The sequence below is a fragment of the Seriola aureovittata genome, chromosome 13 (genome assembly GCF_021018895.1).
Source record: "Seriola aureovittata isolate HTS-2021-v1 ecotype China chromosome 13, ASM2101889v1, whole genome shotgun sequence".
Classification (NCBI taxonomy): Eukaryota; Metazoa; Chordata; class Actinopteri; order Carangiformes; family Carangidae; genus Seriola; species Seriola aureovittata.
Genome location: NC_079376.1, coordinates 24,257,711 through 24,271,349, shown reverse-complemented (window position 1 = coordinate 24,271,349; position 13,639 = coordinate 24,257,711). Strand labels below are relative to the sequence as shown.

At 39.5% G+C, this 13,639-nt stretch overlaps 1 protein-coding gene across 1 annotated transcript in view; it reads right to left on the bottom strand.

Annotated features, from left to right (window-relative positions):
• Positions 1-13,639, bottom strand: part of gabrr2a (gamma-aminobutyric acid type A receptor subunit rho2a) — a 76,091-nt gene that overhangs the window by 20,777 nt on the left and 41,675 nt on the right. Inside the window, exons 4-5 of the mRNA XM_056393736.1 lie at positions 12,471-12,694; positions 4,535-4,617 (exon numbers count right to left, since the gene is read on the bottom strand). Coding sequence (XP_056249711.1) covers positions 4,535-4,617; positions 12,471-12,694 — 307 coding nt within the window. The remainder of the gene's footprint in view (positions 1-4,534; positions 4,618-12,470; positions 12,695-13,639) is intronic.

Here is a 13,639-nt window from a genome sequence, read left to right as displayed (position 1 = left end):
CACTGCGGCAGTACAATAGAGCCACAGCTGTTTTGAGACACTGAACTAAAGCAAACTAGGGACGGATGCAACACTGTGCTTTTCTCTCAGTGAAGAGAGAGACCAACCAAACTGTAGCTAATTACCCACACCACCCTTACAGAAAAAACACATGAATTTAAATGTTTTCTTAAAAGTTTCCTACATTTGATCACATGTGTGGAGAACATGTGGAAAACATGATACCACATTTGTAATATGTCACAAATCCACTGCAGAAGTTTCACCGTAACATTTTCAACTAGTGCAGTAATGTGAGTACTGACAAACATGCAAACAAACAACAACAAACTATGTGGTAATCATGGTGCAATAGGGTTCACATGGGAATTTACATGGGCTTCACACATTACACCATGGAAATGTTCCAAAACCACATTTCCCATGAGTCAGTACGTGTTCCACACTTTTCACATGGGATTTTAAACATGTTTTCACATGTTGAATTAAACGTGTAAAAATCACATGTAAATGTGGTCACATGTGATTTTGCACATTTGAAATCCATGTTGGACTTTTACAGATGATTCAATTTGACATATCATTCCCAATATTTCTTGAATGGAAGATGTCCTGAGGGTTGGGATCAGTTGCAACATATTAAAAATACATGCCATTTCACTAATTAACTTTTGCCTTTTATCTCAATAAGCATTGTATTCTGGAAATATGCATTGTTTTACATTATAGTATTGTTCATTTATACAATAATATTGTAGCATTATTTATTTATGTTTAGTTTTTAGTTTTAGTTTACTTTATTTCATTATATTTATCAAAGAACAGTTATTGAGTTTTATTTTTTGCATAGAACCAACCCTCAGTCATAATAGGCACTATTTATCTATTTTACTCAAGACAGTTTGACAGAAAAACAGCTCATGAAAAAATTTCTTTAATTCCTCCAAAACAAGTTTCATTAAGAAACTAAGAAATGCAACAGATGTTGAATGTGTCCTCTGTCTCCTGGTGGGGTGGGGGGGTCTAACTGAGCATGTGCAGTATGAGTGTCATCACTCTAGCATGTTTCTAATTGGAGGAATAAGACTTGTTGCAACCGTCACCCCTACTTTAAAGCAATAGTTTTCAGTTATTTTATTTTTCTGTCATTACCTCCACCAGGAGGTTCTGTTTTCACCTCAGTGAACACCTTGAGTAGAATCTCGTTCTTATGGACGGGAACAATGACTAGAGGTTAGTGAATTAAATAAACACTAGCACTACCACTTAATTTATGATTGTTTATCAGGAAACCTGTGGAAGTGATTGTTCCATGTATCCGATTTAAGACTGAATTGAACTGTAGTGACTCTCCCTGGTTTCTGTCTCCACCTCAGATTGTACACAAGGCCTTTTACCTCTTTTAAACAGTAAGACAGACTGTCAGAACTATCTGTGAATACCGAGTGACATGTCCCTGGTAACACTTATGACATAATGAGGTCTTGCTTGATGGTCATATGATGATTGGCATGTTGCAGTGAAGCACTGTTACAGCGTGCTGTGATACTATGTCTGAACAGCAGTGCACTGTATACTGTCTTTATAGGAGGTTTACAGGGCCATTTTGGGCCCCTTTTCTCCTTGGGGGCCCAAAATGTTTGCCTGGTTGCCTCTCCTGCACCTCTGCCTTTGCTCTCTTTCTTCAATTTTTGTAAGTGCTTTTTGTATTTATAGTCAATCTTCATTTTTAGGTCACTTGATAAACATGTAAGTCTCTGTATATAAAGTTCCAAAATAAAAGATTTCAGGGTCTTAAAAATAAAGTTAACTCTCATGATCGAAACCTTGAAACATACGGTGACATTCACTGGAAGGAAGTGTTCCTCATTACACAAAACAAAGCCTTTCCCTCTGGAATGAGTGGGAGCAGATTTCACAGATTAGGCATTTCACCAACAATATAAATTTTCCTGAAGCTCATATCTTCTGCTCAGTTTTGTCTCAATAAAAAATTCATGTCCCACCTTTATGGAAGACGACAGTATCTTAACACGTTCAACGCTGAAGGCATTAAAGGCGTATGAGAGAGGGAGCTGGGGACTGGGTTTGTGGAGGAGTAATGGTCTGATGCAGAGGGAGGCTAACGGAGTCAGTGCAGGATCCTGCAGCACACATCCTGTTACCTTTATCCTGGGTTTTCTCCCCTCCGTGTCAAGTGTAAGAAAGAGGTAAGGTCTCACATACATTGCATCTGGCACTGCCCTCTTCTGGGAGGAAGTCTCACAGGAACTCAACTCTATTTTTCTGAAGGAAATACAAATGAATCCTGGTTCGTTTCTGCTGAGTCTTTCAGTTTCCGATGGCACTTTATGAACAAGCTACTTCTATTAGCAGGAAGATTTAAAGAGTTAGTATGGATTAAGCTCAGACCTCCTACTGTTAACCAGTGGGATGGAGAAATCTAGAGCTTGAGCTCAGTCTTGACGTGGAATGAGAGAACTTTTCATGAGCTATGGGCCTTTTACAAACTACCTTGGTAATGATCTCTTCTTCTAAAAAATGAGCCCATAGGTCGTCTTGTTGCTAGACGACATTTAGTGGTCGTAGTAATTATGATGGGCGTAAAGGGTAAAGTGAAAACTTAATTAGATTATATTATAATTGTTTATTTATAAAAAGTGTTAACAACTGAATTAATAAACTACTTATAAACATTTATAAATCCTTTGTAGGGGTAGTCTTATTGTAAAGTGATACCGAGGTAGTTATTGTAACCTAAACCGCCATCTTTTCCTAAACCTAACCAAACCACAAGGTGAGCTGCATGTTTATTGTTGTAACCATGGCAATGAAGGTCCAGTACACCTGCCACCATGGGGCGCTATATCAGGAGATACTCCTGTGGGTTGTATCCTTGGGAGTGACCCCTCCCAGAGGGAAATCTTCCAACTTCCTCCCAACTTCAGTTATAAACAGGCCCCCACCATTAAGGCTAGAGTCACACACAGTTACCTTCCATACAGGAGAGAGACCTACTGGGACTTTAATGTGCATCCAAACCACTTGTAATCACCATTCCAACATTATACAGCAGAAGGAATTTGCAAATTTAAAGACAAGAGAGATACATTATCATAACATCAACAACAGCCTTTTGAAAGTGGAGAGTACTGAGCTCGTGTAGCAGTCCATTAGAGGAGGTGATCGTCTCAATAATTGACTTCAGAGAGACTTATTGGATTTTTACATTTGATGCTTTTGTGTTTCCAGGTCTGAATGAGGAAATAGATTGAAGACCTTTCTTATAAACTGTCAGTCCCTCTCTTTATTGTTTAAAAATGGTTGGTATCCTTTTATTGCCGGTGCTCTGTCTATATAAGAAATCACAATGCTCCCCTCTAGTTCATTTCTGTTTCCAACCACGCCCTGAGGAAGACCCTGTGGTAGTCGCAACTGATCAGCGTTCCTTGGGGCTATTTTGTGATATATTTCACTCTGATGTGTCCAAACACAATAATGACATTTTAACTATATCCTTGGCTGTGTGTGTGCCTGAAGTAAGCCCGGCAGCTTCCATTTGGTCGTATCAGAGGGTTGGAACAAATGACCTGTATGGCTGTTCAGGTTGGAGGACTGGTTGCCCTAAGTGCACAGCAGACTGGTACTCAGAGGACACTGCTCTGTGGCCTGGTGTCCTACTAGTGTCCCAATGAATTTCTAATGTTGTGTCCTGGGTGTCTTAATGTCTGGCATTAGCTCCCTGATCTGTGTAATGTGTCCCAGCTGTAAGATCTCTGTATCAAATCTTCCTATGTAACGTGTATGTCGAACGCCTTGGTTTTTATTTAGGGTTTGTGATCTGCTCGCATCGATCTTTGCTGTCATGGGGGTTTTGTGTGTTCTGGTTTTGTATGGTTTTGTATTATATTGAGTTTTTCCTTGAATTAATCAAATGTTTGACCTACAGTATCTATTACAACAATGTGATAATTTGACCATAGACTGTAAATAAACATGAATGTAGCCTCAATGATATCACCCACAGGTTCCTGAAGAGCAGTTGTGAAGCTCAGAGTGAGCTGCTCTACCGTCGCCATCTTGGCAGTGTCTGACTCCGCCCCTAACTCCAAGCTAATCCAAAAATCCCTAGAGTTTGTGGAGCTGAGACTTTGGTTCATGCCAGTTTGTGGCAAGCATACGCTCACCCACCTGTCACTCAAAGTGGCTACGCCCTTAATTCTCCATAACTTTAAGCCTTAATAAAATGTAAATAGGTGAGTAATATAAACAGGTGTCATGAAGGAGGAAATTAGCTTTAGAGACCAAAACAGTTTTTGTACCAGGCTGTAAACGTGTTTATCTCTGCTGTAAAGTTGGACATTTTAACATGGGAGTCTATGGGGATTGACTCACTGTTGGAGCCAGACTCTAGTGGTCGTTAGAGGAAGTGCGTAGTTGGCTTCCCTTTTCAACCCTGGAGGTTGATGCTTGAATGTGACACATGTTCTAATTTTGTTCTTCATGGTTTTCCAGATGTCAAACATGTACTCACAGCTCTCCAGCTCCAGTGAGCAGGTCTGAGAATCCAGAGGGAAGCGGCTGAAGTCCATGTTACAGGCTGCTGTTACTGTCACCCTGTTCAACAAGAGAAAGACAACAGGAGAGAGACACACGGTGAGAACAGTCATGGTGCTGCACATGTTCACTAAGAACACTTCAACACAAATATGTTCTGTATATTATTATCGTGAGTGATATTATTCCTGTCATGTGGTGTGATAAGCGTGCTGAACATAGTGTACCAGTCCACGGCCATCAGCTGGCACTATGGATGAATGATGACAGTGGTGCTTTCAAGGACATTAAAGTTATAATCTGTAACCTTTCCACATTAAAATGTCTAAAAACAACTAGAATTATGTTGTATATGTTGTTGAGTTATGTTCTTACATTATCCCAAATGTTTCCATCAATTCCCAAACCAGAGAAATTTGTGAATTTTATTCATGGTTACGCTCTGTGTCATTGGTCGCCTGTCAGTGACATCATATCGTCTATGATCATGTGTCAGTGCGTTTGTCTGACAGAAGCTCAACATTGACTTTTCTCTAGTTTTAAGCCACATACACTTTTTACACCTTGGTTTCTTTTGGGGTTTTTGTCATTTTTTGGCATCCAGATGGCTGCAGTGAGAGGGACAGGAAAGTCAGGGAGAAAGAGAGAGAGAGAGAGAGAGAGAGAGAGAGAGAGAGGCCAACATGACATGTGGGCCATGGGCCACTGGAACTGCTGCGGGTAGAACTAAGCCTTTGTGGTAGTTGCTCTAACAGGTGAGCTGCCCCAAATGACTGATTTTTAAAGTGAAACTGCTTCATGGGTGTTTCTACTGGTTTAGATTACGTAGAGAAACAATCCAAACAAAGGTTAGCATCAATCTCAGCTCCAACTCTTCCCTGAGTCTCTGTCCTCCGTACAGTGTCGCTCAAACACTGACTTTAAATGTGAAGCTGCTTTATTCAGTGTTTTTAATCACCGGGTCTGTTTGAACCACTGACACTGACAGAATCCAAATCGGCAGGAGCTTACGGTAATGCTGGTGAAGACAACAACTCCCATGATTCCAGGCTATTTCATGACGTGACCCACTGACGTCATTTCTTATTGTTTTGATTGAGAGACCTCTAGAGGCAGAAGTTACAGACTGTGCGTTTAAGGATAAAAGGATTATTAGCAACATTTCAGGTTGACGTGTTAATTAAGTGGCTTGGATCTTCTGCTGAGTCTTATCAGCATTAAGACTCTTCTTCTTCACCAGCTGAAGAATGGTACAGAGGATGAGTTCATATTGTGCACAGTTGATGCCAAAATTTTATATTTCATTCACATGATGTTATGAATGGTTGAATAATTGATGATGATTCATGAAGGTTATAATGTTCAGTTTGCAATAAAATAGTTTTAGACAGTTGTTGATTCAACTGTATGATCATTATGGAGGATGTAATGTGTGTAGCAGTATTACATTATACAGAGGTGTGTTGTTTTTTAGCCCATTTTCATTGACATAAATTATCACCTGCACGCCACAGTGAGTGTCCTTATACATACATATCGGTTCCAAATATCTGTTACTGGTCTCGATTACCGGTTATCGGTTTCGGTATCGGCACTGAAAAAAACATATTGGTCAATTCCTAAATACAACCCAGAGGAGTGTACCAGCGGCAGGCATACTGGACCATCATCATCATGGCAACAATAACATCTATCTACTGAATGAAATTCAGTGTAGTTTTACATCTCCTCTCTCAGGCTTCTCTCTGGAGCCCTAGTAACAACAGGTCAGTGAGCCAATCAGAAGAGAGGAGGCTCTGAGCCTCTCTTCCCTCTGCTTTGTTGTGACATCACAAAGTTCCAGAAGTCCTGACATCTGGTTTTAAGGCTCAGTTTCTGAATACAGGCTGTGTGCATTTCTCTGTGGACTGAGGCTTTGATACTTTCACAGTATTAATGTAGAACCTAGACCTGCTTTATAATCAAACAATACCTTTATACTATATGGGCCCTCTAAGAAAACACTGCTGAAGGGTTATTACCTTCTGTTACTATTATCTGTTTCTGTTCAGTGTGAAGTGAAACTAAACACAAATAAGTTCATTGATATCAGCGTCTGTTTCTGCAATATCACTGGTTTCACTGGTTATTTCCACTGCTCCTCCAGTTTGTGATTTCAGTGAGTAAAGGAGACTGAGTGCTGTGGTAAGTAGCTTCAGTGGCAGAGCCTCAGAGAGTGCAAAGATCTGTTGCTGTGCTGATGCTTCTCCTATGACACATGGTGGAAAACATCCCATTCAACTAGAGACTCAATTTGTTGAGTTCCTCTGAGCCAATATATGCAGAATATAAAAAAGTTATACTGGGCTGATGCAACAGGCTGCACCGGTCAGTCAAGTCCCTCCTTTATGCATCATCTATTAACTGCACCACCCTTCTCCCCATGACAAACACACCTACAGTCGACTCTTCACTGAAGAGGGATCTGGACTTCAAGGAAGTAATGATGCTATTTAAGATGCAGGGTTGTTGACAGGTTATCATTTCCTTCGTTTTCACTGACACAGTGTTTAAATGAAATTTCTCAATCTGCTTCTTTTCTAACATATTTCTTTCTCCGTTCTCCAATCTGTCCTTGAAAAAGTCCGACCCACAGTCTGAATCTGGTAAACTAGTTACATCTTAGTCCGTCACCTCATGTTTTTTTTTCCTAATACTCTTTCATAGGATGAGACACCATGCTACAGACTGCTCTTATGTTGACAATGTGTAAATAGAGCTGTGTGATGTGCAATCATTCCTGATCTAAACGAGCTTGCAGGTTGGTGTGTGCTCAGTGTTCATTACAGGGAGCTGTAAAACTGAAATAGGACTCATGAAGTGTCTAAGAAATAATTCATAAGTTTCCAACATCTTTTTTTGAAGATTTTGGACTCGAGCTGAACTACAAACAGAACTTCAAACATCTCTAGAAGATGTCTCTACTCGCCTCATTGTATCGTCGGCTGCATCACACGGACGTAATTTGCCTGACAAGATGATGAATATGAAAGTAATTCAAGTGAAATCTGAGCAAAACAAGTTTGTGAGTAAATATGTAGACGAGAAGAGATGTACACTGATTCCTCTGGCTGCAGAAGATACAGATATGACTGTACACTGATTTAAAGGGTGCTGTATTTGTTGCATTGTATCTTGTATTTGATGCATTTTACTGCTAATGTAACAGTTGAATACCTGAATGTAAAGCTGTGGACAGACTTTAAAATGACTGAATAGTAGTACTTCAGGCTTCAGGTTGTCATGGTTTACCCTCACAGGAGTATTTCAGTTGGCTTTTGGACTTTTGGCTGTTTTCCTGTTTTCATTTTTGAATTAACTTCCCTTGTGTGTCTCGTGGACATTTTATTTCCTGTCTTTGTCCTGTTTGCCCCCTTTGTGATTGTCTGCCCCACCCTAATGCGTTTAACCTGTGTTCAATCATCCTTGCCTCCCTTGTGTGTATTTAGTGTCTGTGCTCCCTGTCGTCTTTGTCAGTTCATCTGTTTTGCTCTGTTTGCCTGCTAGTGGTCCTGTGTTTCCAATTTTTGGATTTTCTGGTTTTTGCTCGTGTTTTGCTCTTACCATGTTTCAGTTATTGTTCTTGCGTTTTGTCTCCATTTTGGATTTTGGGTTCTGTAAGTAAGTTAAAAGACTTTTTCACCACCAACCCCCTTTTTGTGTTGTCTGCATTTGGGTTAATTTTTTCCTAGTTTGTTTAAACAGAACAAAATATTTAAGAACATGCAACACAAACTGAAATAATGAAGTTCTCACACCTGGTTTGATAATTAAGCAAGTCTAAGTTCTATATTAATACTGTACTATACTATACTACTCCACAGAGAAATGCACACAGCCTGTATTCAGAAACTGAGCCTAAAAACCAGCCGTCAGGACTTCTGGTACTTTGTGATGTCACAACAAAGCAGTCACCTCTCTCAGCCATGCCCCAAGCCACGCCCACCTGGACCCAACAACCAACCTGGCAGGATTTGGTTTCTCTGAGCGTTTACCTGCAATACTTCTATATTTTCATTGGATCACTCAGAAAACAGCCAGCCATCAGGACTTCTGGAACTTTGTGATGTCACTACAAAGCAGAGAGAAGAGAGGCTGAGAGCCTCCTCTCTTCTGATTGGCTCACCAACCTGATTTTTGGTTCTTAAAACTTCAAATATATCTTCTTATGGATCAAAACTTCAAATAAAACACAGGAAAAGAGGAAAACAAATTTCTCTCAGTAAAATCTTTTCTAAGTAAAAATTCATCTGTGTGTGTCAGCGAACTGGATGAAAGGTTTAGAGAGTGTGTAACATCCTGTCTATGTTTTGTCTTCTCAGACACACCTGCTTTCAGATCACACTGAAGGAAGCATTTTAAACCTTTATGATGGCAATAAGGGGAAAATAAGGCCCAGGGTTAAAAGGCCCTTAGTTCCCCTTCAAATCAGATTTAATAAAACCTGGATACAAAAACAGCTTCAGTAAATTAATTTAACTTCAGAAAACCACACACTGCTTTACATTCTTCAATAAGTTCTTTCAAAGTATCACACTGAGACCTCCTACAACTCAAATGAGCTTTTCCCATTATTAGCTCCCATGTGATGCACAGTCCACTGTTACTGGATTATACAGAAGAAAATTTAAAACCTGATGATTCTCAGGCAGGTTCTGGAGTTAAATTGAGTCTTTTTTTCTATGTTTTCTAAGTGGATTAATAGAGATCAGACATTATGATATCACAGTGAATATAAAACTATGCGTATCGTGCCTGTGTTCAGATTTGCCTGAGTCATGATGCCAAGAGGGAGTTTGATTTTTATGCAAATTGCAGCAATCGAGTGCTAAGTATTTTCAAAGCACCTTAATATCCTCCGCTGCAGCTGCTGACCGTGTTGATCAGACAGGTTTCTCACCTTCTATAAAGATTCCTATGGAGAAAATCTGACTTAAAGAAAAACACATGAATTCACAGCCCCAGATAAAAGATCTGTATAAACTAAATCTAGTGAGTTGAGCAGCTGATTGATTGATGAAACCTGCTGGGCCTCAGTATTGGCTTCTGAATTCAGTCCAGATCCAGTAATGACCCTGAGAAACCAGGACACTTTCACCAATAACAGGCTATAAATAGCAGTGAATCTGTGACCACCCACTGAGCACCAGGTCATCTTCATGTTGTGGAACTTGGTGGATGGTCAATCTGGCTCCACGTTGGAACAACTCAATGGGTGAATGTGTCATTTAGTTTAAAAAAATATTCAAAAAATAACTTAAATGATCAACAGAATGTATAGAAATAAAAGTTTTACTCAAACACGTCCACGTCTAAGCATGCTAACCAGCTAGCCCCGTCCCATCTTATAATACCACTTTGTACATCAAGAGGTGATAGTGAGTCACTGTAGCAACCAGTCTGCCCTCAGTCCAACTGTGAGGATGAAGAAGCAGCGCTGCCCAGAGGGCGTGCTCTACCTTCTGGGTCAAAGGTCACTATCTGGACCCGGATTTATGACCTACAGGTTATTGAGAGCTATTAAATGACGGAGCATTTCTATTTTAAATGGCACTGCTTTTCTAGCCTTTATGGCACTGGTCACATGACGCTACTCAGCCAATCATTGAGACAGTGAGTGAGATACACACACACAGGAGAGAGATGCCGCCAGAGAAATAAGTGGAAAAAGTGATATAGAAGAGGTAATGAAAAAGAAAAGGATGTGTTAAAGCTGTTCAGTTGTTAAGATGTGCCATGGGGCTTTTTATTTATTTATTTATTAATTAACTGTTTGAGTTAAACATAAAGAAGAGAAATGGAAAGTCAAACTACAACTTTTTTTTATCATTTTGTAAAATTAAGCTCTTCATTATTATTTTTCAAAAGCTGTTATGTAGTTATTACTTATTACCGCCGTTATTTCCCTTGAAATAATAAAAGAACATAATTATTATTGAGGATTATTATTGCTTGAGGAAATCTTGCCTAACTGGACCTATTTGAACTTGAATGAATAACCCTGCTCTGAGTCAATGAATGTAACAATAAACATGAAAATGGCTGAAGCTGTTAGCAAGTGACCCCCACCACCATCCCCACCACGGAAGTTAACACTGGTGTTTCTCTCCACCTCTGGAGACAGATATTAATGAGGAACAATTAAAATTATGTTAAATTTTTGATTAACTGGAGGCTCTGCTCCTTATTTTCCTGTTGCCATGGTGAATTGTAGTATAGGAGCTTATTGATGATGGCTTCCACACAAACACAGTTAACTCAGAGTGAACACAGCTGACTGAACTAACTCTGATCAGCTGGTCTGGAAACCAAAACTCTGACTTCAACTCAGAATTCAGGTTGAGCTGAGTTTGTTAAACCTGCAGCAAACAGTTGTGATAAACATCTGTCCTCTACCTGACAGACACAGTCAGCTGAGGAGCCAGATATTTCCCTCAGGAGCTGGTGGAGACCAAACACAGAGCTAAAATGATATTGATTATTGGACTTAGATTCATCAGGTGGACACAGACATGATTTCAAATGAATGCTAATGTTGCGCTGTGTCTGCTGGATGTGTAAAAGGGAAACTGTATGCTAACATATTAACCAGAACAACTTATTTAAATGTACGTGATGTTCAGCTAGTTGTGGAGTTCTGCCTAAAAGTGGCCAAAATAATACAGAAAATACAGCTTTAAATCAACTAACTCTGATTGATTGAGTTTTAACAATTACACATTATTGCTTTAACATTAAAACAAGAGAAAATATGGATGTAAATATGTCTAATAGAAGTTTTACTCTGAAGTAAAAAGCCATTGCAACATACACATATATCTCTAAATGTTTGCTTTTGCCACATGAAGCCAAAAAAATACAATGAAGCCAGAAAGTGACTCACTCAGCTGTAGATTAGTAAACACCTTTGAAAGCCTAACTTGCATTGGATCACCTGATCTGTATCAACACTCTGCCCTAATGTCACGGTGAGCCACTAAATTACCAGGGTGTCATTCCATAAATGGAGGGTAATTTATGTCCCATCACATCTTTAAATATCATTTAAAGCAAAATGTCAAAAAAACAAATAAGCCAATGTGTGAAGAGTGACATTAATAATACTTCAAATGAACCAAAATACTGCACACATTATCTGTACCCCCTGTTAAAAACAATTTTGGTGTGTCCCACCTGAACATCAGAAATCTACTTGTTTCACAGTTATATCTCCTTAATATAGACTATGCCTCCAATACATTACATATGATGTTTTTGAAACCATTTATTTTATTTATTAAAAAGTATAAAGCAGCATGGGCAGAACACATGTGGGAGCACCTTCTCTTCAGTTTCTCTATTTGAGTAAAAATGTTGGTGTCACCTGCTGTCATAAATTTGAATGGTGCAACCCTGTTACCAACATTATTGTTAGATATCTTAAATATCACATACTTTCTCTTCAGTATACAGAAAAATATGTTCATCCATAGTTAGCTAAACCCTCATTGATAATAGAGGATCGCAGGCTAAATTTGCAAACCCTGCTACATGCAACCCTGTTGAGTGCAGTCAAATGACAGGGTTGCGTACCAATCTGTTTATTAATGGAGTTGAATTGAACGGTAATGAGTTGAAAACCGTTGAATCAAAATCTTTTTCCTTCATTGATTTTGTCCTCAGGATTCAGAGATGAAACACATTTCAAAACACATCAAATAGCAGTGCATATCTCCCACTGGCTCAGTTAACCCATTTGATTTGAATAATATGGAGTAAGATAAATGTATGCAAATTTCCTACAGCATTAATAAGTGTGTATATGAATGTAAATGTAATGTGTTTATAAATTAGCAGGGGATGTTTGCTGAAAATGACGCTAACATGCCACTGACCTCAGACTGTAGAGGACGTGTCCATCAGGAAAGACGCGCAGCATGATGTTGTCGGTGGTGGTGTCGTGGATGAAGGACCTCTTGGAGTGGACGAAGAAGACGTCAGGGACCCAGATCTTCTTCACCAGGCGACCGTCGAACGTCATGCTCTTGTTGGTGCTGCTGGTGAACGACAGGCGCTCGTCCTTCCAGTAGTGCCTCAGGTACAGGGTCATGGTGAAGTCCTGGTGGAGCAGGTAGAAGACTGTCGTTAAAATCAAATCTCTGTATTCACCCAATCAGTTTTCATTTACAAATGTCACATCCAAGTTTAAGACACGAACTAACCACCTTTTCACTTGGACTGATCTAGTTTATTGCAGGATATTGGTGCATTCAATGTCCCATCATTTCCCCAATTCATGGTGAGTCAGTTGCTTAAAAGACGTCATCATTGGGCAACTTGACTTATAGGGCGGGGAATAGGACCAAAAGCTGGAAAATCACATTTAATTCAATTATTCTTTCATTCCCTGCCTTTGTCAAATATCACATACAAACAGTTCAGGTTGTCAACCTTTTGGAGTCACGACCCACCACAATAATCACGTTGGTGTTTGCGCCCCCCCCCCGTGTGGTTGTAGACACAACTTTTTGCCCTAATTTCCATTACAGGGAAATGAAGGGACAATCAATGAAAGACAGAGAGAGAGAGTCATTTCAAGTGATTATTGTCAATGTACTGATTAATACATGTAAATAAATAATAAATAATTCTTTGTTTGTGATGACGGTTTGTCCAATGTGCTGCAGGCACCCTGGACTTTTTTTTTATCTCTCTCCCCTGCACTGAACAGTGCGGGACCTCCTGATTTACAACTTCGTCACGACAATATGACACATGGAAGGTACGAAACTCACACAGGAAGAGCTCAGACAGAACAACTCATTCGGTTTTGGCTTTATTTAGTGTGAGACACTTCCTGTTGAGCCTTGAATGAGAATACTTTCTGAGAAGCCACGACATGGTACAAAAGCATTTTTTTTTTGGTGTCAGAAACTCATGTGCATGCACACTTTGACTCTCACAAAAACACACCCAATAAAATTTATTATAAGGCAAATTATATCACTGGTGCAGGTGAAAAAAACTAACTAAAATATTGTATTTTTCATATGTTATTTTATTT